Genomic DNA, 22,733 nt, shown 5'->3' on the forward strand with positions numbered 1-22,733 from the left:
ACCTAGGGTGTCGGTAAAAACATAATCAATTCTTGAGTATTTATTGTGGGGGTGGGAAAAGAAGGTATAGTCTCTTGAGGTGGGATGTGTTATGCGCCAGATATCATGGATCTTTAGATCTTTCAAGATGGACCCAATTGTCTTGAGTGTTTTAGGAGAAGCGCTGGAGTAGCCGTCCGATGTGTCAAATGTTGGGTTTAGAGCTATGTTAAAGTCTCCCCCCATGAGGAGAGTGCCTGTTTGTGTTTCCAAAATTGTTTGTTTTAATTTTTTAAAGAAGGGAGCTTGGAGTGTGTTTGGGGAATATAGGTTCACTATAGTCACCGGGTTGTTGTATAGCAGTCCCGTGACAATGATATATCGGCCCTCCGGATCTTTTATTGTCTGGGTGTGCTGAAACAGGGTCTTGGAGTGAAGCAAAATACCCACCCCATTGTGTTTGTTTGAGTTGGACGCGAAGAATGCCTGCGTGTAGTGTTTCTGAAACCACTTGGGTTCATGACCCCTTTTAAAGTGGGTCTACTGAAGGAGTATAATGTCGCCTTTTAGTTTTTGGAGGTCCCTTAAGACTATTGATCTTTTTCCTGGGTTGTTTAACCCTTTCACGTTTATAGTGATTAACTCAATCCCTCGTGAGATGTTCCTGTTTGTGTGTGATTGCATTTTTTTTTTTTTTTTTGTGTTATGTCCGGAGGAGGGGGAAGGGGAGAAAAGGGAAGTCACGGGGATGGAGGGAAGTGTGATGGAAAGAGGGGTCAAATGATAAAGCTGTAACCTTTATATATAGAACAGTAAGGCTGACAGGACAATAATAGAAAATGAGTATACAATAACGTTTGCTGTAGGTAATCACCAGTGAGCAATACAGTAATTCAACAAAAGTAGAAAAACACTAGGGGTAGTATCCCTAGTCTAAAACCTGTGACTAGCGTGAGTGTTTGTAAGGTGTGTAGACTATGTGTGCTAACATGTATTTTGTAATCGATGACAGAATTTATACGTGACATTTTTTTTTTTTTTTTTTTCCTGACGCCCAGGGAGGCGAAGTTGTTATTGAGGGTATGTGTGTAGTGTGATGTCGTGAGTATGGGTAAGTGTGGCATGTGTCAAAAACTTTAACAACAAGTGAACAATATTTAAGCAATCAGTGAATAATAGTCAAACATTTTAGCTCTTAAGTTACCCTTCCGACGTGAAGGCAGGTCTTGGTTATAAAAAGTTCGTAACACAACTCAGTGAGAATGTCAGTTCCAGTTAAAGAGCGGGGTCCCGCTCTAGGCAAGTCTATATTGGGGGAAGGCTCATGATGCGCCTTCTCTGTGCGCTGTCGGCTCCGTGGAAATGTTCTCTTGTAGGTGTGCGATTGATGGGGGGAGTTGAATGTTCAGGCCGAGGTTATCGTTGAATGTAGCCAGATCTGGTATAGTGCGGAAGATGGAGGTAGTGTTGCCTTTGGTGGCAATGATACAGGTTGGGATCCCCCAGCGGTATGGGATTTCGTTTTCCCTGAGGACTGAGGTGATGAACTTCAGGTCCCTGCGTTTCTGCAGGGTAGTGGGGCAGAGATCTGAATAAATCTGTATGTTTGTGCCAGCATGGGTGAGTGGAGCGTTGGCCCTTGAACCTCTCATGATTTCCTCCTTATCCCTGAACGAGAGTAGCTTCACTATCACGTCCCTCGGGGGGGCTGTATTAGGAGGTCTGGGGCGGAGTGCACGATGGGCCCTTTCGATTGGAATTTCAGGAGCTGATGGCATTTTTTTTATGGTGCGAAAAAGGCTTTGAAGATATCCCATGATGGCAGTGGGGGAGACCGATTCAGGGATTCCACGTATCCTGACGTTATTACGCCGGCTCCTGTTTTCTAAATCTTCCATGCGGTCCATGAGATTTTGAATCATGTCCGCATGTAGCTGGGTATTTTCCCCGTGTTGTTGGAGTTCTGTGTTGTGTTTTTGGCTGGTTTCTTCCAGTTTTTGCACTCTGTGTTCCACTCCTTTGATGTCGTGCTTGAGTTCTACAAATAAATCTTTTACTTCTTGCATAGCGGTTTTTATGTCATCTTTAGAAGATAGATATTTAAGGTCTTCCTTAGTAACATAATTGGACAGTTCAATTGTTGCGGGTGGGTTTTGAGGTTCTGTGGTTTGGTGATCTTTTACATGAGTGTCTCTGGAGGAGGGAGTAGGGAGGTCAGCTGCTTTCAGGAAGTTGTTCATGGTTGACAAATTGCAATCTTTGGTGAATTTGGGGGGTTTCTTATTTGGCATCCCCAGTGTTATTAGTTTGCAGCCCTGTTAAGCTGGCCAGTATTAGCTCTCAATTTGTGTTCCCCTAAGGAAAGGGTTGTGAGATCTTAACAGTATAGGTACAGGGCACTGCTGATGTTTATCTCTGATTTTACAGTGCAGTTACTTTTAACATGTATAATAAGGTATTTTTGTCCTCTTCAAACTTTATTGTTCTCTAATGCTATGGCCAGGTAAGATAGCTAGGGCACTGCAGCTTAATTGTGACTCTTTATTGGCTGTTAGGAAGTGCCCTTGAGGGTTTCTCTGCTTATCTCTAGTGGCCGTGCAGAAGTTATTTTATTAAGGCTCCTAGGCCACGTGGGCGCCTGGTATGTGCTTCAGATGGCGGCGCGTATGAGATTAGTGTGGCGAGTGTTATGTCTGCTGTCAGAGCTTCACTCCCTATAATAGCCCCTTCAGCCCAAAGATGCCCTTAGTGAGTATGCCGGTATTGACTCGCCCCACAGCTATTCACCTTTATAGAACTTGTTTAATAGAGCGGGTACTCACCGGCACCCCCCGCGAGTTTTGGACAGTGCAGCCTGAGGCTGTGCCGAGCTGGGAGTAATTAACGCTGACTGCGTTGTAGCTGCTTGTCCCTCTTTCTGTGCTGCGGAGTGTCTGGATGCGGTCGCTGATTAGGTAGGCCACGAAGTTCTCAGCTGCAGAGGGTGGTAGTTGTTGGCGATATCGCCTCCCCGGGTGACAAAAATTTTCAAGTTGAAGTTTATAGAGATGTTCCTCTAACTGTCATCGATTGTTAGATGGCTGATTTTGCAAGTTAAGTGCACATTATGAGCGGTTTCTATGACTTAGGGCTCCAGAGCTCTAAACTTAAGCTGCCATATTCCAGTGCGGCTAGGCTCCGCCCCCGTCTGTGGTGTTTTTATACTTAGTTTATTTCTTCAATCAAAAGTTTGTTATTTTAAATGGCACCGGAGTGTGCTGTTTATTCTCAGGCAGTATTTGGAAGAAGAATCTGCCGGCGTTTTCTATGATCTTAGCAGAAGTAACTAAGATCCACTGGCTGTTCTCGCATATTCTGAGGAGTGGGGTAACTTTCAGAAAGGGAATAGCGTGCGGGGAACCCTGCAAACAAGGTATGTGCAGTAAATTATTTTTCTAAGGAATGGAATTGACTAAGAAAATACTGCTGATACCGATGTAATGTAAGTAAAAGCCTTTAATACAGTGAGAGCGACTGTTAGCAGGCTGGTTTATATATATACAGTAAAGTAATTTTCTAAGGAATGGAATTTGACTGAGAAAATGCTATTACTACTGAAGGGATGTTATAAGCCTTAAATGCAGAGGACTGGTATCAGGCTTATCAATAGAGATACATGCTCCTTAAAAAAAGGATGTTTAAAACGATTTTGCTGGCATGTTTAATCGTTTTGTGAGGTACATTGGTGATAAAACTTATTGGGGCATAAATTTTTTCCACATGGCGGACCGATATTTCTGCATAGAAACAGTTAACTGAAACTCCCAATATTGTAATATTGAGTAGGAGGGGCCTATTTTAGCGCTCTTTTGACGCAGTAAAAATTCAGGCTCTGTCTTCCTGCTTCCTTCTGCATGACCCAGGTCGTCTCCAGACAGCTTAAGGGACTTCAAAAGTCATTTTGAGGGAGGTAATCAGTCACAGCAGACCTGTGAAAGTGGTTTTTGACTGTATTAAAAAAACGTTTTTTTTGTTTATAAAAACCGTTTGGGTTTTAAGGGGTTAATCATCCATTTGCAAGTGGGTGCAATGCTCTGCTAACTTAATACATTTACTGTGAAAATTTGATTGCTATAACTAATTTGGTTCATTGTTATTTCAACTGTGACAGTTTTTTGTGCTTCTTAAAGGCACAGTAGCGTTTTTCTTTATTGCTTGTAAAATTATTTACAGTGTTTTCCAAGTCTGCTAGTTTTATTGCTAGTCTGTTTAAACATGTCTGACACAGATGAATCTGTTTGTTCACTTGTTCACTATGTTTAAAGGCCAGTGTGCAGCCCCACAGAAACATGTGTACTAAATGTATTGATTTCACTTTAAATAATAAAGGTCAGTCTTTATAAAGGAATTATCACCAGACAACGAGGGGGAAATTATGCCGACTAACTCTCCTCACGTGTCTGTACCTTCGCCTCCCGCTCAGGAGGCGCGTGATATTGTGGCGCCAACTGCATCAGGGACGGCCATACAAATCACCTTACAAGACATGGCTAATATTATGAATAATACCCTGACAGAAGTATTATCTAAATTGCCAGAATTAAGAGGCAAGCGCGATTGCTCTGGGGTAAGAATAGAGCGCGCTAGTGCTACAAGAGCCATGTCCGATACTGCGTCACAGTTTGCAGAACATGAGGACGGAGAGCTTAATTCTGTAGGTGACGGATCTGATCCAGGGAAACCGGATTCAGAGATCTCTAATTTTAAATTTAAGCTTGAGAACCTCCGTGTATTGCTAGGGGAGGTTTTAGCGGCTCTGAATGACTGTAACACAGTTGCGATTCCAGAGAAATTATGTAGGCTGGATAGATACTATGCAGTACCGGTGTGTACTGATGTTTTTCCTATACCTAAAAGGCTTACAGAAATTATTAGTAAGGAGTGGGATAGACCTGGTGTGCGCTTTTCCCCACCTCCTATATTTAGAAAAATGTTTCCAATAGACGCCACTACACGGGACTTATGGCAGACGGTCCCTAAGATGGAGGGAGCAGTTTCTACTTTAGCTAAGCGTACCACTATCCCGGTGGAAGATAGTTGTGCTTTTTCGGATCCAATGGATAAAAAATTGGAAGGTTACCTTAAGAAAATGTTTGTTCAACAAGGTTTTATCTTACAGCCCCTTGCATGCATTGCGCCTGTCACTGCTGCTGCGGCATTTTGGTTTGAGTCTCTAGAAGAGGCCATTCACTCAGCTCCATTGGATGAAATTATGGACAAGCTTAAAGCACTTAAGCTAGCTAATGCATTTGTTTCGGATGCCATTGTACATTTAACTAAACTAACGGCTAAGAATTCCGGATTTTGCCATTCAAGCGCGCAGAGCGTTATGGCTTAAATCCTGGTCAGCTGATGTGACTTCTAAATCTAAATTGCTTAATATTCCTTTCAAGGGGCAAACCTTATTCGGGCCCGGCTTGAAATAAATTATCGCTGACATTACGGGAGGTAAGGGTCATACTCTTCCTCAGGACAAGGCCAAATCAAAGGCCAAACAGTCTAATTTTCGTGCCTTTCGAAACTTCAAGGCAGGAGCAACGTCAACTTCCTCCGCCCCAAAACAGGAAGGAACCGTTGCTCGTTACAGACAGGCTTGGAAAACTAACCAGTCCTGGAACAAGGGCAAGCAGGCCAGAAAACCTGCTACTGCCCCTAAGACAGCATGAAGGGTTGGCCCCCTATCCGGAAACGGATCTAGTGGGGGGCAGACTTTCTCTCTTCGCCCAGGCGTGGGCAAGAGATGTCCAGGATCCCTGGGCGTTGGAGATCATATCTCAGGGATATCTTCTGGACTTCAAAGCTTCTCCTCCTCAAGGGAGATTTCATCTTTCAAGGTTATCAGAAAACCAGATAAAGAAAGAGGCATTCCTATGTTGCGTACAAGACCTCCTAGTAATGGGGGTGATCCACCCAGTTCCGCGGACGGAACAAGGACAGGGGTTTTATTCAAATCTGTTCGTGGTTCCCAAGAAAGAGGGTACATTCAGACCAATTTTGGACCTAAAGATCTTAAACAAATTCCTAAGAGTTCCATCATTCAAAATGGAAACTATTCGGACTATCCTACCCATGATCCAAGAGGGTCAGTACATGACCACGGTGGATTTAAAGGATGCCTACCTTCACATACCGATTCACAAAGATCATCATCGGTTCCTAAGATTTGCCTTCCTAGACAGGCATTACCAGTTTGTAGCTCTCCCCTTCGGGTTGGCTACGGCCCCGAGAATCTTTACAAAGGTGCTGGGCTCTCTTCTAGCGGTTCTAAGACCGCGAGGCATAGCGGTGGCTCCGTATCTAGACGACATCCTGATACAGGCGACAAGCTTGCAAATTGCCAAGTCTCATACAGAGATAGTTCTGGCATTTCTAAGGTCGCATGGGTGGAAGGTGAACGTGGAAAAGAGTTCTCTATCACCACTCACAAGAGTCTCCTTCCTAGGGACTCTGATAGATTCTGTAGAAATGAAAATTTACCTGACGGAGGCCAGGTTATCAAAACTCTTAAATGCTTGCCGGGTCCTTCATTCCATTCCACGCCCGTCAGTGGCTCAGTGCATGGAAGTAATCGGCTTAATGGTAGCGGCAATGGACATAGTGCCATTTGCGCGCCTGCATCTCAGACCGCTGCAATTGTGCATGCTAGGTCAGTGGAATGGGGATTACTCAGATTTGTCCCCCCTACTAAATCTGGATCAAGAGACCAGAGATTCTCTTCTCGGGTGGTTATCTCGGGTCCATCTGTCCAGGGGCATGACTTTTCGCAGACCAGATTGGACGATAGTAACAACAGATGCCAGCCTCCTAGGCTGGGGCGCAGTCTGGAATTCCCTGAAGGCTCAGGGATCTTGGACTCAGGAGGAGAAACTCCTCCCAATAAATATTCTGGAGCTAAGGGCAATATTCAATGCTCTTCTTGCTTGGCCTCAGTTAGCAACACTGAAGGTCATCAGATTTCAGTCGGACAACATCACGACTGTGGCTTATATCAACCATCAAGGGGGAACCAGGAGCTCCCTAGCGATGTTAGAAGTCTCAAAGATAATTCGCTGGGCAGAGTCTCACTCTTGCCACTTGTCAGCGATCCACATCCCAGGAGTGGAGAACTGGGAGGCGGACTTTCTAAGTCGTCAGACTTTTCATCCGGGGGAGTGGGAACTCCATCCGGAGGTATTTGCTCAACTGGTCCATCGTTGGGGCAAACCAGAACTGGATCTCATGGCGTCTCGCCAGAACGCCAAACTTCCTCTTTACGGTTCCAGGTCCAGGGACCCGGGAGCGAAGCTGATAGATGCTCTAGCAGCTCCTTGGTTCTTCAACATGGCTTATGCGTTTCCACCGTTTCCTCTGCTCCCTCGACTGATTGCCAAGATCAAACAGGAGAGAGCATCGGTGATTCTGATAGCGCCTGCGTGGCCACGCAGGACCTGGTATGCAGACCTAGTGGACATGTCGTCCTGTCCTCCATGGACTCTACCTTTGAGGAAAGACCTAATACAAGGTCCTTTCAATCATCCAAATCTAATTTCTCTGAGACTGACTGCGTGGAGATTGAACGCTTGATCCTATCAAAGCTTGGCTTCTCAGAGTCAGTTATTGATACTTTGATACAGGCATGAAAGCCTGTTACCAGAAAAATCTACCATAAGATATGGCGTAAATACCTGTATTGGTGCGAATCCAAGAGTTACTCATGGAGTAAGGTTAGGATTCCAAGGATATTGTCCTTTCTCCAAGAGGGTTTGGAAAAAGGTTTATCAGCTAGTTCTTTAAAGGGACAGATTTCTGCTCTGTCTATTCTTTTGCACAAGCGTCTGGCAGAAGTTCCAGACGTCCAGGCCTTTTGTCAAGCTTTAGCTAGGATTAAGCCTGTGTTTAAAACTGTTGCTCCTCCGTGGAGCTTAAACTTGGTTCTTAAGGTTCTTCAAGGAGTTCCGTTTGAACCCCTTCATTCCGTTGATATTAAACTTTTATCTTGGAAAGTTCTGTTTTTGATGGCTATTTCCTCGGCTCGAAGAGTCTCGGAGTTATCTGCCTTACATTGTGATTCTCCTTATCTGATTTTCCATTCAGACAAGGTAGTTCTGCGTACTAAACCTGGGTTTTTACCTAAGGTAGTCTCTAACAGGAATATCAATCAGGAGATTGTTGTTCCGTCATTATGTCCTAATCCTTCTTCAAAGAAGGAACGACTTTTGCATAATCTGGACGTAGTCCGTGCCCTGAAATTCTATTTACAGGCAACTAAAGATTTTCGTCAAACTTCTTCCCTGTTTGTCGTTTACTCTGGACAGAGGAGAGGTCAAAAAGCTTCGGCAACCTCTCTCTCATTTTGGCTTCGTAGCATAATACGTTTAGCCTATGAGACTGCTGGACAGCAGCCCCCTGAAAGAATTACAGCTCATTCCACTAGAGCTGTGGCTTCCACCTGGGCCTTTAAGAATGAGGCCTCTGTTGAACAGATTTGCAAGGCTGCGACTTGGTCTTCGCTTCACACTTTTTCAAAATTTTACAAATTTGACACTCTTGCTTCTTCGGAGGCTGTTTTTGGGAGAAAGGTTCTACAGGCAGTGGTTCCTTCCGTTTAAGTTCCTGCCTTGTCCCTCCCATCATCCGTGTACTTAGCTTTGGTATTGGTATCCCATAAGTAATGGATGACCCGTGGACTGAATACACTTAACAAGAGAAAACATAATTTATGCTTACCTGATAAATTTATTTCTCTTGTAGTGTATTCAGTCCACGGCCCGCCCTGTCTTTTTTAAGGCAGATCTAAATTTTAATTAATACTCCAGTCACCACTGCACCCTATGGTTCCTCCTTTCTCGTCTTGTTTCGGTCGAATGACTGGATATGACATGTGAGGGGAGGAGCTATATAGCAGCTCTGCTTGGGTGATCCTCTTGCAACTTCCTGTTGGGAAGGGAATATATCCCATAAGTAATGGATGACCCGTGGACTGAATACACTACAAGAGAAATAAATTGATCAGGTAAGCATAAATTATGTTTTTCCACCTTATTTTGGAAAAGCTTTTGTATTCCTCTCAGTAAATAGTAGCTAGGTAGGCCAAGATAACCATAAATTATATAATAAAAACAGAAATTTCTATATATTGGACTATATTCTAGCTAATTCACTATGATGGACAAACTAGGAATGGTGGAAGGGTAATCTGCCCTCTGGCGAGGGGAGCTCTTACCTGGTAAGTTAACTAGGATATAGGACAATATAAAAACATTTCTGTTTTTTGCACAACAATGTACTTTTAACTGTGGAAAGACTGCAATATTATTTTGCTACTGTTTTCCTGCTTTTTTGATATTAGTTGTGTCCTTGCTATACAATGGTAAGTTAATTACCTTTTGTTTGATGTGCAGGAGTGCTTCATACCTCCGTTGTGCTTTTGACAGAGATGTGTGAGAGAAGCCCGGATATGCTTTCACATTTCAGAAAGGTAAGAATCATGTTCTTTCTTTCCTTTCTTTTCCTTAGCATACGTTAAAAACAAACACTTTGGGGTTTGAAGCTTTAAAAGGACAGTCTAGACTTAATACTTATGTATACTAAAGAAATGTACAGATTGTATTAGATCTTAATACAAAAACAATACTTGCACAAAATGACAAAGAAACAATACTCTCCTTAAAGTTAGACTGCTGCCTTCTTACAGTCTCTCCAAAAAGACTGAAAAATACGAATCCTTGATAAAATACAGATGGCGCAGGTCTCGAAGGAATTACTTCAATAATGTAGATATCTCTACCAAATAAAGGAGAAGGGCTTGACGTGTGTATTAAAGCCAACATTTATATGTGCAATATAGTCACTCCATAAAGTTGTATAATCAGCAAATCTGGGGCAGAGCCTCTTGTTATATATATTTCAACCAAACGTTGAAATATATATAACAACGTCAGCGTAACTGCGCTTCATCCAACATCAGCACTGCACCTGCACCATCTGTTTTTTATCTAGACTTAATACTTATTCTTTATTACTTATTGTTACATACCAGACAAGCATCTTATAGAAACTAGTATGAAGTACATGAAACTTTTAAATAATCATTGTTTGTTAGCAAGCTCCGCCCACAGCTTTCTTCTTGTCTAGTTATCTGTTTTCTTGTATGACAGTTTAGCAGTGCAAGTTTTATATTTTACAGTTGGCTATTTCAAATTGCAAATGCAGAATTTAGCATGTGCAAGTAGGAAAACGTATTCATGAGTCGATCATTATTGGAGAAACTTAATATACCAAAATATACACTCAATAGGTGGGCAGAGCTTGATGGTCATTTTCGGCTTTAAACGCATATTTAAATGTTTCATATTCTTCTTACAAATGTATAGATGTGGGACCAGTTGCAGGATGCTTCTCTGGTATGTAACAAGTAATCAACATTAAGTATTGGATCCAGTGTTCCCTCTAAGGCCAGTTTTGTGAGCGACCCAGTAGTGAAACAGTTAATTAGTGCCATTTGCAAACACTACACAATGCAGACTTCAAGGTGTGTTTCACTACTGAGCTGCTCACAAAACTGGCCTTAGAGGGAACACTGATTGTGTCTAGACTGTCCCTTTAAAACAGATTCAGTAGGGGTATGATGTGTATAAAATTTCATGTTTAAGATAAGATGTACTTATGATAGCAGTAAGTGCAAACATTTTTGTAACAATGTTAAGCTTATAGTGCTGAAAACCTAGATACGCTCCTCAGTCTACCCCTGTATACCACTGTGGAAAGCAGCTGTGTGTGATGATAAAAGTAAAAATAAAATTGTATGCTTTCGTGTGAATTTTGAAAGTTTCAAATTATTCTAATTTTCCTTGAATTGTCCATTTTATTATGATTTTATCTGTTTATTGCGTAACTGGTCATCTCATCAGCCAGTACTCAAAAGAATGAGTACTACGTAACTGGTCTCATCAGCCAGTACTCAAAAGAATGAATGTTTGATAGGCAGCCTTAGGTGCTTCATAACATATGTTAAAAATAACACTAGTATAAAAATACAAATAATTTAAAAACAAACAAAAAGTAAAACAAGAACTAACTGCTTTAATCACTTCATCCATTGCATAAAGTCTGATATCATTTAAATGCTACTCGCTGGCTAGATTTGCTCTGAAGCTTGCAGTACTAGTGTATGCAAAACACATGCTAACCTCAATGGCATATGTGCAGTTCCTCTATATTTTAGGTGTAAGAGGCATGCTCCTGAGCAGTTTTGTACTTTGCAATAAACAATATAGTTATTATTTGGAATACATTTATCTTGGCCCTCCCTGGCAACACGTGAGAACCCCCTTATAAGAAATCTACCTAACCTCTCTTACTCCTTGTTCTGTCCATCTTTGTGGCGGACAGAGCTAGGAACCCACTCATATACCCTGGTGAGCTGTAGGAGGGTTCTTTTGTTTTTTATTGGAGGGCTCTGCTGCAGCTCTTACATCCTTATACCTGGAATTTTAGCCCTACAGGCTTTGGTATCGGTTACCTTGACCGACTGCTATATGCTTTTGGACTTGGCGGGGGTGTGTTTGCAGTGGCCCTCCTGAGATTCGGTACTATTTCTCTTGTTACTCGATAGGACTGGTATCCTGTTGTGGCTATGGGACATGCTTGGTGGAGGTTTGCCAGGGTCTTGTGAACGATTTTCGGGTGCTGCCATATTGGATGCCGTCACCGGAAGTGATATTGCAGTGTTTGGTTATATGGTAAATATGTGTGCATTTCTGAAGTAATCTGGTGTCTTTGCTATTTTCAAATTACCTTTTGATTTAATTGACTTTATTAAAGCCATTAGTAATAGCAGTCTACTTATTCCTCCGACTGTTTTCCCTGTAAAACTGTTTTCAACTATACTTTTCCGGTCTCAGTATTCAGAAGATTTACATGGATGAATTTCTTAAGTGAAAAGCAATTTTCAGTTCCTTATAAGCTATTTAAATGTTATCCTTTACCCAGCACCCTATTTCTAAATTGTCAAAGAATATGCTTTTTCTAGTTGATGACTGATGGATTTTAAAGAAATAATGGATAAGGAAATGGATGAGAATTTAAAAGACTTCTACAGCAGTATTTTTGGTTACCAAAGCTACTGAATCCCGGGCTGCTAATCTAGTTTAGATTGTCTCTGACTAACCTCAAACTGACATTATTTGCCTTTTCTTTCTTCTTTTCTATCCAGTACCAGTCAGACAATATCATGGCGGTGGCCTGCAGAAATCATCAAGGGGGTACCCACATTCCCCTGGCTATGCTGGAAGTGTCTCAGATTCTGTCTTGGGCAGAGAGGGATCATTGCTCTCTATCAGCAGTACTCACATACCAGGTGTGAACAACAGGAAGCGGATTATCTCAGCCATCAATTGGTTCATCCTTGAGAGTGGTCTCTCCTTCAGGATAACTTTGATCAAATGGGGTCTACTGGACATCTTATTTAAATCACAAACTTCCAAAGTATTGTGCAAGATCAGGAGATCCAAAGGCTCAAATGATAGACACCTTGGTGTGACCATTAAATTTTCATCTTGCATACTTGTTTCCTCTGTTAGTTCTTCTTTCAAAAGTAATTGTTTAAATCAAACAGGAGTCAACAAGGTAATCTTGATTGCTCCAGCCTGGCACCTCAGATCATGGTATGCGGATCTAGTGCAGATGTCCTCATCTCCTCCATGGCTTCTTCCTCTAAGACGATCTCTATTGTCCCAAGGACCCATTTTCCCATCAGGATCTCAAATCTCTAAGTTTAACATAGTTGAGGTTGAACACTTAGTTTTTAAACCGAGAGGTTTCTCTAATTCAGTTATTAACATTCTGTTTCAAGCCTGAAAGCCTGTTACCCAAAAAATGTATCACAATATTTGGAGGGCATACTTAGAATGGTGTTCTTCCAGAGGGTTTTCTTGGTATTCCTATAGGATTCCTAGAATTCTTCAGATTTTGCAAGATGGCCTTGACAAGAGGTAGTCCTCTAGTTCCTTAAAAGGTCAAATTTATTCTTCTTCTTTTTCTGTTTTGTTTCATAGAAAGTTAGCTACGCTTCCTGATGTTCAGACTTTTGTCCAGGCACTAGTAAGAATTAGACCATTTGTGAGACCTATTTCCATCTAAAGAAGAGTAGAGTCCACGGCTTCATTCATTACTGTTGGGAATTAAGAACCTGGCCACCAGGAGAAGGCAAAGACACCCCAGCCAAAGGCTTAAATGCCTCCCCCACTCCCCTCATCCCCCAGTCATTCTTTGCCTTTTGTCACAGGAAGACGGCAGAGAAGTGCCGAAGATCGGAGTAGTCTCTTATGAAGGGTAGCACTCTTCGCATTGGGACTGGAGTTTTAAGTAGTCCTGTCAGACTCTCAGAGGCTCAGAGCCTAGGCAAAAGTTAGAGTCCGGAGATGCAGGGAGAGTCTTTCTGCTAAACCATCCCGACTCATATTAACAGCTCCACAAGCAATCAGCATTGACAAGTTTCCATGCCCGCTTTTTACACTCAAGCCCATGTTGGGAACGAATCTACTAACCTGTCACACTTGAAGGGCCGTGTTCCTGTTCCACGGCGTAGATTCTGGTAAGATTGTTTAATTTTTTATTGCATAATGATAGCACGGAAGACAGGGTCACAGTTTGGCACCTTTTATCTTTAAAGAATCAAGGGTTAATTTTCCTGGAAAGGGGGATTATTGAACAGGGGGGTTTATTCATCATGTTGTTTGTGTCATTGCTGTGTTATGTGCGAGATGAGGCTCTGGCAATGTGTGGAACTTTCAGGTGACTTACGGGAGTATTGCGCGGGCCCCTTTTTTTGGCGCGTTTTTTTGGCTTCTGAGGGCGTTTTCGTCAGAACGCCAAGTTTTCAAGGTACGGTTCACGGTCAAGTGATCTACTGACCGCCCTGATAGATGTTCTGCTGGCGTTTTTTTCTTGGAATTCAGTCTGGCATACCTGTTTCCTCTGTTTGCTCTCCTTCCACGAGTGATTGCTCGTATTTAACAGGAGAGCGACGGCCTCGCAGGATCTGGTATGCAGACCTACTGGTAATGTTGTCTCTCCACTTTGGTGACTGTCCCTGAAGAAGGACCTTCTGAGTCAGGGTCCCTTCCTTCATCTAAATCTTGTTTCTCTGTTGCTGCCTGCTTAGAGATTGAACACTTGGGTTTGTTTAAACGTGGGTTTTCTGAGTCAGTCATTGAGACCATGACTCAGGCTTGCGTGCCAGTTTCTACAAGGATTTGCCATAGAATATGGCGTACTTATCTTTATTGGTGTGAATCCAAGGGTTTCTCTTTTAATGGAGTCAGGATTCCTAGAATTTTGTCCTGTCTCCAGGATGTCTGGAGAAGGGTTTTCTCCTGTTAAGTGTGGTCAGTCCACGGGTCATCATTACTTCTGGGATATAATCTCCTCCCCTACAGGAAGTGCAAGAGGATTCACCCAGCAGAGCTGCTATATAGCTCCTCCCCTCTACGTCACCTCCAGTCATTCTCTTGCACCCAACGAATAGATAGGATGTGTGAGAGGACTGTGGTGATTTAATTAGTTTATTACCTTCAATCAAAAGTTTGTTATTTTATAATAGCACCGGAGTGTGTTATTCATTCTCTGGTAGAATTTGAAGAAGAATCTACCTGAGTTTTTCTATGATTTTAGCCGGAGTAGTTAAGATCATATTGCTGTTTCTTCTCGGCCATCTGAGGAGAGGTAAACTTCAGATCAGGGGACAGCGGGCAGATGAATCTGCAAAGAGGTATGTAGCAGTTTGTTATTTTCTGACATGGAATTGATGAGAAAATCCTGCCATACCGTTATAATGTAAACTCAGCCTTAAATGCAGTAGATGTAGCTGGTATCAGGCTGTCATGTATGTATATTTTACACTTCAGTATTCTGGGGAATGGTACTTCACTGGTTTTATACTGTATGCATAGATTTTACCTAATTTGCAGGGACTTGCAATAGGTTTTAAATAACAATTGATTTATTGAGGTTAAACGTTTTTTTGCTGGCATGTAAAAACGTTTATTTCTCTGAGGTACTGGGTGAAAAAATTTTGTGGGCACTATTTTTTCCACTTGGCAATAGTTTTGTTTAATTTTAAGCAGTTCACTGATCTCTCTCACTGTTATGTGTGAGGGGCCATTTTTGGCGCTTTTACTACGCATCAAAAAATTCAGTCAGAGGTTCATTTCTTCCTGCATGATCCGGTTCATCTCTTCAGAACTCAGGGATCTTCAAATCCTTTTTTGAGGGAGGTAATCATCACAGCAGAGCTGTGAAGAGTGTAGCTGACTGTGATAAAAAACGTTTGTGTATTTTTTCTGCTGACAGGGTTAGTTATCCTTTGCTAATGGGAACAATCCTTTGCTAAAATTGTATATTTCTTACAAAGATTTGATGCTATAACTTAATTATTTTCAACTGTCATAATTTTTTCTGTGCTTCTGATAGGCACAGTTCGTTTCATATAATTGTAAATTAATTGAAAAAGCATTTTCCAAGTTGCTAGTTAATTGCTAGTGTGTTAAACATGTCTGATTCAGAGGAAGATACATGTTATATGTACTAATGCCAAAGTGGAGCCCAATAGAAATTTATGTACTAACTGTATTGATGCTACTTTAAATAAAAGTCAATCTGTACAAATTGAACATATTTCACCAGACAACGAGGGGAGAGTTATGCCGACTAACTCGCCTCACGTGTCAGTACCTGCATCTCCCGCTCGGGAGGTGCGTGATATTGTAGCGCCGAGTACATCTGGGCGGCCATTTCAAATCACATTACAGGATATGGCTACTGTCATGACTGAAGTTTTGGCTAAATTACCAGAACTTAGAGGCAAGCGTGATCACTCTGGGGTGAGAACAGAGTGCGCTGATAATATTAGGGCCATGTCAGACACTGCGTCACAGGCGGCAGAACATGAGGACGGAGAACTTCATTCTGTGGGTGACGGTTTTGATCCAAACAGATTGGATTCAGATATTTCAAATTTTAAATTTAAGCTGGAAAACCTCTGTGTATTACTAGGGGAGGTGTTAGCGGCTCTGAATGATTGTAACACTGAAATTGTTACTAAGGAGTGGGATAGGCCCGGTGTGCCGTTCTCACCTCCTCCGATATTTAGAAAAATGTTTCCAATAGACGCCACCACACGGGACTTATGGCAAACGGTCCCTAAGGTGGAGGGAGCAGTTTCTACTTTGGCTAAGCGTACCACTATCCCGGTGGAGGATAGCTGTGCCTTTTCAGATCCAATGGATAAAAAGTTAGAGGGTTACCTTAAGAAAATGTTTGTTCAACAAGGTTTTATATTGCAACCTCTTGCATGTATTGCGCCTGTCACGGCTGCAGCAGCATTTTGGTTTGAGTCTCTGGAAGAGACACTTGAATCATCTACACTAGATGAGATTACACTCAAACTTAGAACCCTTAAGTTAGCTAACTCATTTATTTCAGATGCCGTAGTACATTTAACTAAACTTACGGCTAAGAATTCCAGATTTGCCATTCAGGCACGCAGAGCGCTGTGGCTAAAATCCTGGTCAGCTGATGTTACTTCTAAATCTAAATTGCTTAATATACCTTTCAAAGGGCAGACCTTATTCGGGCCCGGGTTGAAGGAGATTATCGCTGACATTACAGGAGGTAAAGGCCATGCCCTGCCTCAGGACAAAGCCAAACCTAGGGCTAGACAGTCTAATTTTCGTTCCTTTCGTAACTTTAAAACAGGAACAGCACCAACTTCCTCTGTACCAAAACAGGAAGGAACTGTTGCTCGCTACAGACAAGGCTGGAAACCTAACCAGTCCTGGAACAAGGGCAAGCAGGCCAGGAAACCTGCTGCTGCCCCTAAGACAGCATGAATCGAGGGCCCCCGATCCGGGACCGGATCTAGTAGGGGGCAGACTTTCTCTCTTCGCCCAGGCTTGGGCAAGAGATGTTCAGGATCCCTGGGCGTTAGAGATCATATCTCAGGGATACCTTCTGGACTTCAAATCCTCTCCCCCAAGAGGGAGATTTCATCTGTCAAGGTTGTCAACAAACCAAATAAAGAAAGAAGCGTTCCTACGCTGCGTACAAGATCTTTTATTAATGGGAGTGATCCATCCAGTTCCGCGGTCGGAACAAGGACAAGGGTTTTACTCAAATCTGTTTGTAGTTCCCAAAAAAAGAGGGAACTTTCAGGCCAATCTTGGATTTAAAGATCCTAAACAAGTTCCTAAGAGTTCCATCGTTCAAGATGGAAACTATTCGTACAATTTTGCCCATGATCCAAGAGGGTCAGTACATGACCACAGTGGATTTAAAGGATGCTTACCTTCACATTCCGATTCACAGAAATCATTACCGGTATCTAAGGGTTTGCCTTTCTAGACAGGCATTACCAGTTTGTAGCTCTTCCATTCGGATTGGCTACGGCTCCAAGAATCTTCACAAAGGTTCTGGGTACTCTTCTGGCGGTACTAAGACCGCGAGGAATTTCGGTAGCTCCGTACCTAGACGACATTCTGATACAAGCTTCAAGCTTTCAAACTGCCAAGTCTCATACAGAGTTAGTACTGGCATTTCTAAGGTCGCATGGATGGAAGGTGAACGAAAAGAAGAGTTCTCTCTTTCCACTCACAAGAGTTCCCTTCTTGGGGACTCTTATAGATTCTGTAGAAATGAAGATTTACCTGACAGAAGACAGGTTAACAAAGCTTCAAAATGCATGCCGTGTCCTTCATTCCATTCAACACCCGTCAGTAGCTCAATGCATGGAGGTGATCGGCTTAATGGTAGCGGCAATGGACATAGTACCTTTTGCACGCCTACATCTCAGACCGCTGCAATTGTGCATGCTAAGTCAGTGGAATGGGGATTACTCAGATTTGTCCCCCACTCTGAATCTGAATCAAGAGACCAGAAATTCTCTTCTATGGTGGCTTTATCGCCACATCTGTCCAGGGGGATGCCATTCAGCAGGCCAGACTGGACAATTGTAACAACAGACGCCAGCCTACTAGGTTGGGGCGCTGTCTGGAATTCTCTGAAGGCTCAGGGACTATGGAATCAGGAGGAGAGTCTCCTTCCAATAAACATTCTGGAACTGAGAGCAGTTCTCAATGCCCTTCTGGCTTGGCCCCAGTTAACAACTCGGGGGTTCATCAGGTTTCAGTCGGACAACATCACGACCGTAGCTTACATCAACCATCAGGGAGGGACAAGAAGCTCCCTAGCAATGATGGAAGTATCAAAGATAATTCGCTGGGCAGAGTCTCACTCTTGCCACCTGTCTGCAATCCACATCCCGGGAGTGGAGAACTGGGAGGCGGATTTCTTAAGTCGTCAGACTTTTCATCCGGGGGAGTGGGAACTTCATCCGGAGGTCTTTGCCCAGATACTTCGACGTTGGGGCAAACCAGAGATAGATCTCATGGCGTCTCGTCAGAACGCCAAGCTTCCTCGCTACGGGTCCAGATCCAGGGATCCGGGAGCGGTTCTGATAGATGCTTTGACAGCACCTTGGACCTTCGGGATGGCTTATGTGTTTCCACCCTTCCCGATGCTTCCTCGATTGATTGCCAGAATCAAACAGGAGAGAGCATCAGTGATTCTAATAGCACCTGCATGCCACGCAGGACTTGGTATGCAGATCTAGTGGACATGTCATCCTGTCCGCCTTGGTCTCTACCTCTGAAACAGGACCTTCTGATCCAGGGTCCATTCAAACATCAAAATCTAATTTCTCTGAAGCTGACTGCTTGGAAATTGAACGCTTGATTTTATCAAAACGTGGTTTTTCTGAGCCAGTTATTGATACCTTAATACAGGCTAGGAAGCCTGTTACCAGAAGGATTTACCATAAAATATGGCGTAAATACTTATATTGGTGCGAATCCAAGAGTTACTCATGGAGTAAGGTTAGGATTCCAAGGATATTGGCTTTTCTACAAGAGGGGTTTAGAAAAAGGGGTTATCCGCTAGTTCTTTAAAGGGACAGATTTCAGCTCTGTCCATTCTTTTACACAAACGTCTGTCAGAAGTTCCGGACGTTTCAAGCGTTTTTGTCAGGCTTTAGCTAGGGATCAAGCCTGTGTTTAAAAACTGTTGCTTCCGCCATGGAGTTTGAACTTAGTTCTTAATGTTTTACAGGGTGTTCCGTTTGAACCCCTTCATTCCATTGATATCAAGTTGTTATCTTGGAAAGTTCTGTTTTTAATGGCTATTTCCTCGGCTCGAAGAGTTTCTGAGTTATCTGCCCTACATTGTGATTCATCCTTATCTGATTTTTCATTCAGACAAGGTAGTTCTGCGTACTAAACCTGGGTTCCTACCTAAGGTGGTCACTAACAGGAATATCAATCAAGAGATTGTTGTTCCATCTTTGTGTCCTAATCCTTCCTCGAAGAAGGAACGTCTGCTACACAATCTAGATGTAGTCCGTGCCCTGAAATTTTATCTACAGGCAACTAAGGATTTTCGTCAAACGTCTTCCCTGTTTGTCGTTTATTCTGGTCAGAGGATTAGGTCAAAAAGCTTCGGCTACCTCTCTCTCTTTTTGGCTTCGTAGCATAATACGATTAGCCTATGAGACTGCTGGACAGCAGCCTCCTGAAAGAATTACAGCTCATTCTACTAGAGCTGTGGCTTCCACTTGGGCCTTTAAGAATGAGGCTTCTGTGAACAGATTTGCAAGGCTGCAACTTGGTCTTCCTCTTCATACTTTTTCCAAATTTTACAAATTTGACACTTTGCTTCTTCGGAGGCTGTTTTTTGGGAGAAAGGTTCTTCAGGGCAGTGGTTCCCTCCGTATAAAGAGCCTGCCTGTCCCCTCCCGTCATCCGTGTACTTTTGCTTTGGTATTGGTATCCCAGAAGTAATGATGACCCGTGGACTGACCACACTTAACAGGAGAAAACAAGAATTTATGCTTACCTGAAAATTCATTTCTCCTGTAGTGTGGTCAGTCCACGGCCCGCCCTGTTTTTTATGGCAGGCTTAAAATTTTTTTTGGATTATACTCCAGTCACCCACTACACCCTTGGGCTTCTCCTTTCTCGGTTGGTCCTTGGTCGAATGACTGGAGGTGACGTAGAGGGGAGGATGCTATATAGCAGCTCTGCTGGTGAATCCTCTTGCACTTCCTGTAGGGGAGGAGATTATATCCCAGAAAGTAATGATGACCCGTGGACTGACCACACTACAGGAGAAATGAATTTATCAGTAAGCATAAATTTTGTTTTTCAGTCAGTACCCTGAAGGGTCAGATTTCTGCATTGTCTATTTTTCTACCTAAGCGTCTGGGAGGACATGCTAGATGTGCAATCTTTTGTCAGGCCTGGGTCAGAATCAGGCCTGTCTTTAAAGGGACATTAAACACTTTGAGATGGTAATATAAAATGATAAATCGTATAGAAATAAAAAAAAAGTTTACATTCAATATTTATTTTGTCCCCTTTCCTGTATTTTCCATTTGAAATTGTGATCTTTCATTTCCTGTTAGAAATCGAAGTGCATAACACTGTTATATTCCACACAGCCATTGACTGCACACTCTAGTGACCTATTTGTAACTGACCTCCATTGGCCACAGCAGAGAAGTTAACCTAAGTTACAACATGGCAGCTCCCATTGGTTTTTATAGACCATTAAAACTTTACTTATTTTGTCACCTATTTAAAGGGACAGTACACTCATTTTCATATAAACGCATGTAATAGACACTACTATAAAGCATAAGATGCACAGATACTGATATAAAAAATCCAGTATAAAATGGTTTTAAAAATGTACTTAGAAGCTTTCAGTTTAACTCTGTTGAAAAGGCATGTTGGAAAGCCCACTGCAAGTGGAAATAAGACACACCCCCCCCTCCCTCTTCTTTTGCATATGAAAAGACCCTTTACACAAACAGGAGCAAGCTGGAGAAGGTAGCTGACGGTATTCAAATATAAACTTTGGGGCTTGGTAAGGAGTCTGAAAATCAGAGCAATGTTATTTAAAAATAAGCAAAACTATACATTTTTTAAAAAAAACAAACTTTATGGGCTTTATAAATAGATCATCTACAAAACCTTTATGCAAAGAAAAAAATGAGTGTATAATGGCCCTTTAAAACAGCTAATGAAACTAAAATGAAACTAAAAAATACATCTACATTTTATTCTCAGACTTATCTTTTCTTTGAATGCATCATTTTATCTAGCATTTATTTAGTGTTTAATGTCCCTTTAAGTCTGTTGCTCCTCCTTGGAGTCTTAACCTTGTTCTTAAAGTTTTGCGGCAGGCTCTGTTTGAGCCTTTACATTCCATAGATATTAAGTGTTATCTTTGAAGGCTATCTCTTCTGCTCAGAGAGTCTCGGAACTCTCAGCTTGGCAGTGTGATTTGCCTATTTTATCTTTGCTTGCCGATAAGGTGGTTTCTTCGTACTAAGTTAGGTTTTTCTTCCTAAGTTGTGTTGGATAGGAATATTATTCAGGAAATTGTTGTTCCTTCTCTATGTCCTATTCCTTCTTATCATAAGGAACGTTGGTGGGCACAACTTGGATGTTGTGCATGCTCTTAATTTCTATCTACAGGCGACTAAGGGATTTTTCGCCAGTCTTCTGTTTGTTTCTCTGGGAATCGTAAAGGTCAGAAAGCTACAGCTACTTCTTCTTTCCCTTTGGTTGACGAGTATAATTTGTTTGGTTATGAGATTGCTGGACAGCAGCCTCTTGAGAGAATTGCAGCTCTTTCCACTAGTGCTGTCTCTGCTTCTTGGACTTTCAAGAATGAAGCTTCTGTGGAACAGATTTGCAAGGTTGCATCTTGGTCCTCTCTGCTTAATTTTTCCAAATTTGATATTTTGGTCTCGGCTGATGCTTCTTTTGGGAGAAAGGTTCTTCAAAGCGGTGGTGCCTTCTGTTAGGTTACCTGTCTTGTCCCTCCCTAATCATCTGTGTACTCTAGCTTGGGTATTGATTCCCAACATTAATTAATGATGTTGCTGTGGACTCACCATTATCTTAGGAAAGAAAACAAAATTTAAGTTTACCTGATAAATTTCTTTCCGGATATGGTGAGTCCATGGCCCCCCGCCCTTTATTTTAAGACCGTTATTTTTTACTTTAACCTCAGGCACCTCTACACCTTGTGTTGCTTCTTTTCCCCATTTACTTTCGGCGAATGACTGCGGGGTTGTGGAAAGGGAAGTGATATTTAACAGCTTTGCTGTGGTGCTCTTTGCCTCCTCCTGCTGGCCAGGAGTGATATTCCCAACAGTAATTGATGATGTTGCCGTGGACTCACATATCCGGAAAGAAAGAAATTTATCAGGGTAAGCATACTTTTGTTATATATGTTATAATTTATATGCATGTGTGTGTGTATATAAATATATAAAAACATAGTGCACTCACTTCACTAGTACAACTTGGTTTGCTTGAGTAATAATCAAGATGGAGTATAAAGACCTGAGGAAGGGGAAGTTCTTTTCCCTGAAATGGTTACAATAAACACCATATTGGATGAAGGGGGCGAATGCTGAGTGTCTTTTTTTTTTTTTTTCCTATCTCTTTATTTCTCTATCTTTCCTCTCTCTCTCTCTTTCTTTCTTTCTTTCTTTCTTTCTCTCTTCTCTCTTTCTTTCTTTCATTCTTTCTCTCTTTCTTTCTCTCTCTTTCTTTCTTTCTCTTTCTCGCTCTCTCTCTCGCGCTCTCTCTCTCTCGCGCCTCTCTCTCTCG

At 42.3% G+C, this 22,733-nt stretch overlaps 1 protein-coding gene and 1 long non-coding RNA gene across 2 annotated transcripts in view; both read left to right on the forward strand.

Moving 5' to 3' along the window:
* Window positions 1–22,733, forward strand: part of AP1G1 (adaptor related protein complex 1 subunit gamma 1) — a gene marked incomplete in the record, with an annotated part of 574,973 nt that overhangs the window by 214,869 nt on the left and 337,371 nt on the right. The window contains 1 exon segment of the mRNA XM_053699458.1: window positions 9,399–9,475. Coding sequence (XP_053555433.1) covers window positions 9,399–9,475 — 77 coding nt within the window.
* Window positions 11,659–12,559, forward strand: LOC128646042 (uncharacterized). The gene is made up of 2 exons (XR_008400175.1): window positions 11,659–11,738; window positions 12,212–12,559. It is a non-coding gene; the product is annotated as an uncharacterized LOC128646042 (long non-coding RNA).

The sequence above is a fragment of the Bombina bombina genome, chromosome 1 (assembly GCF_027579735.1).
Source record: "Bombina bombina isolate aBomBom1 chromosome 1, aBomBom1.pri, whole genome shotgun sequence".
NCBI lineage: Eukaryota > Metazoa > Chordata > Amphibia > Anura > Bombinatoridae > Bombina > Bombina bombina.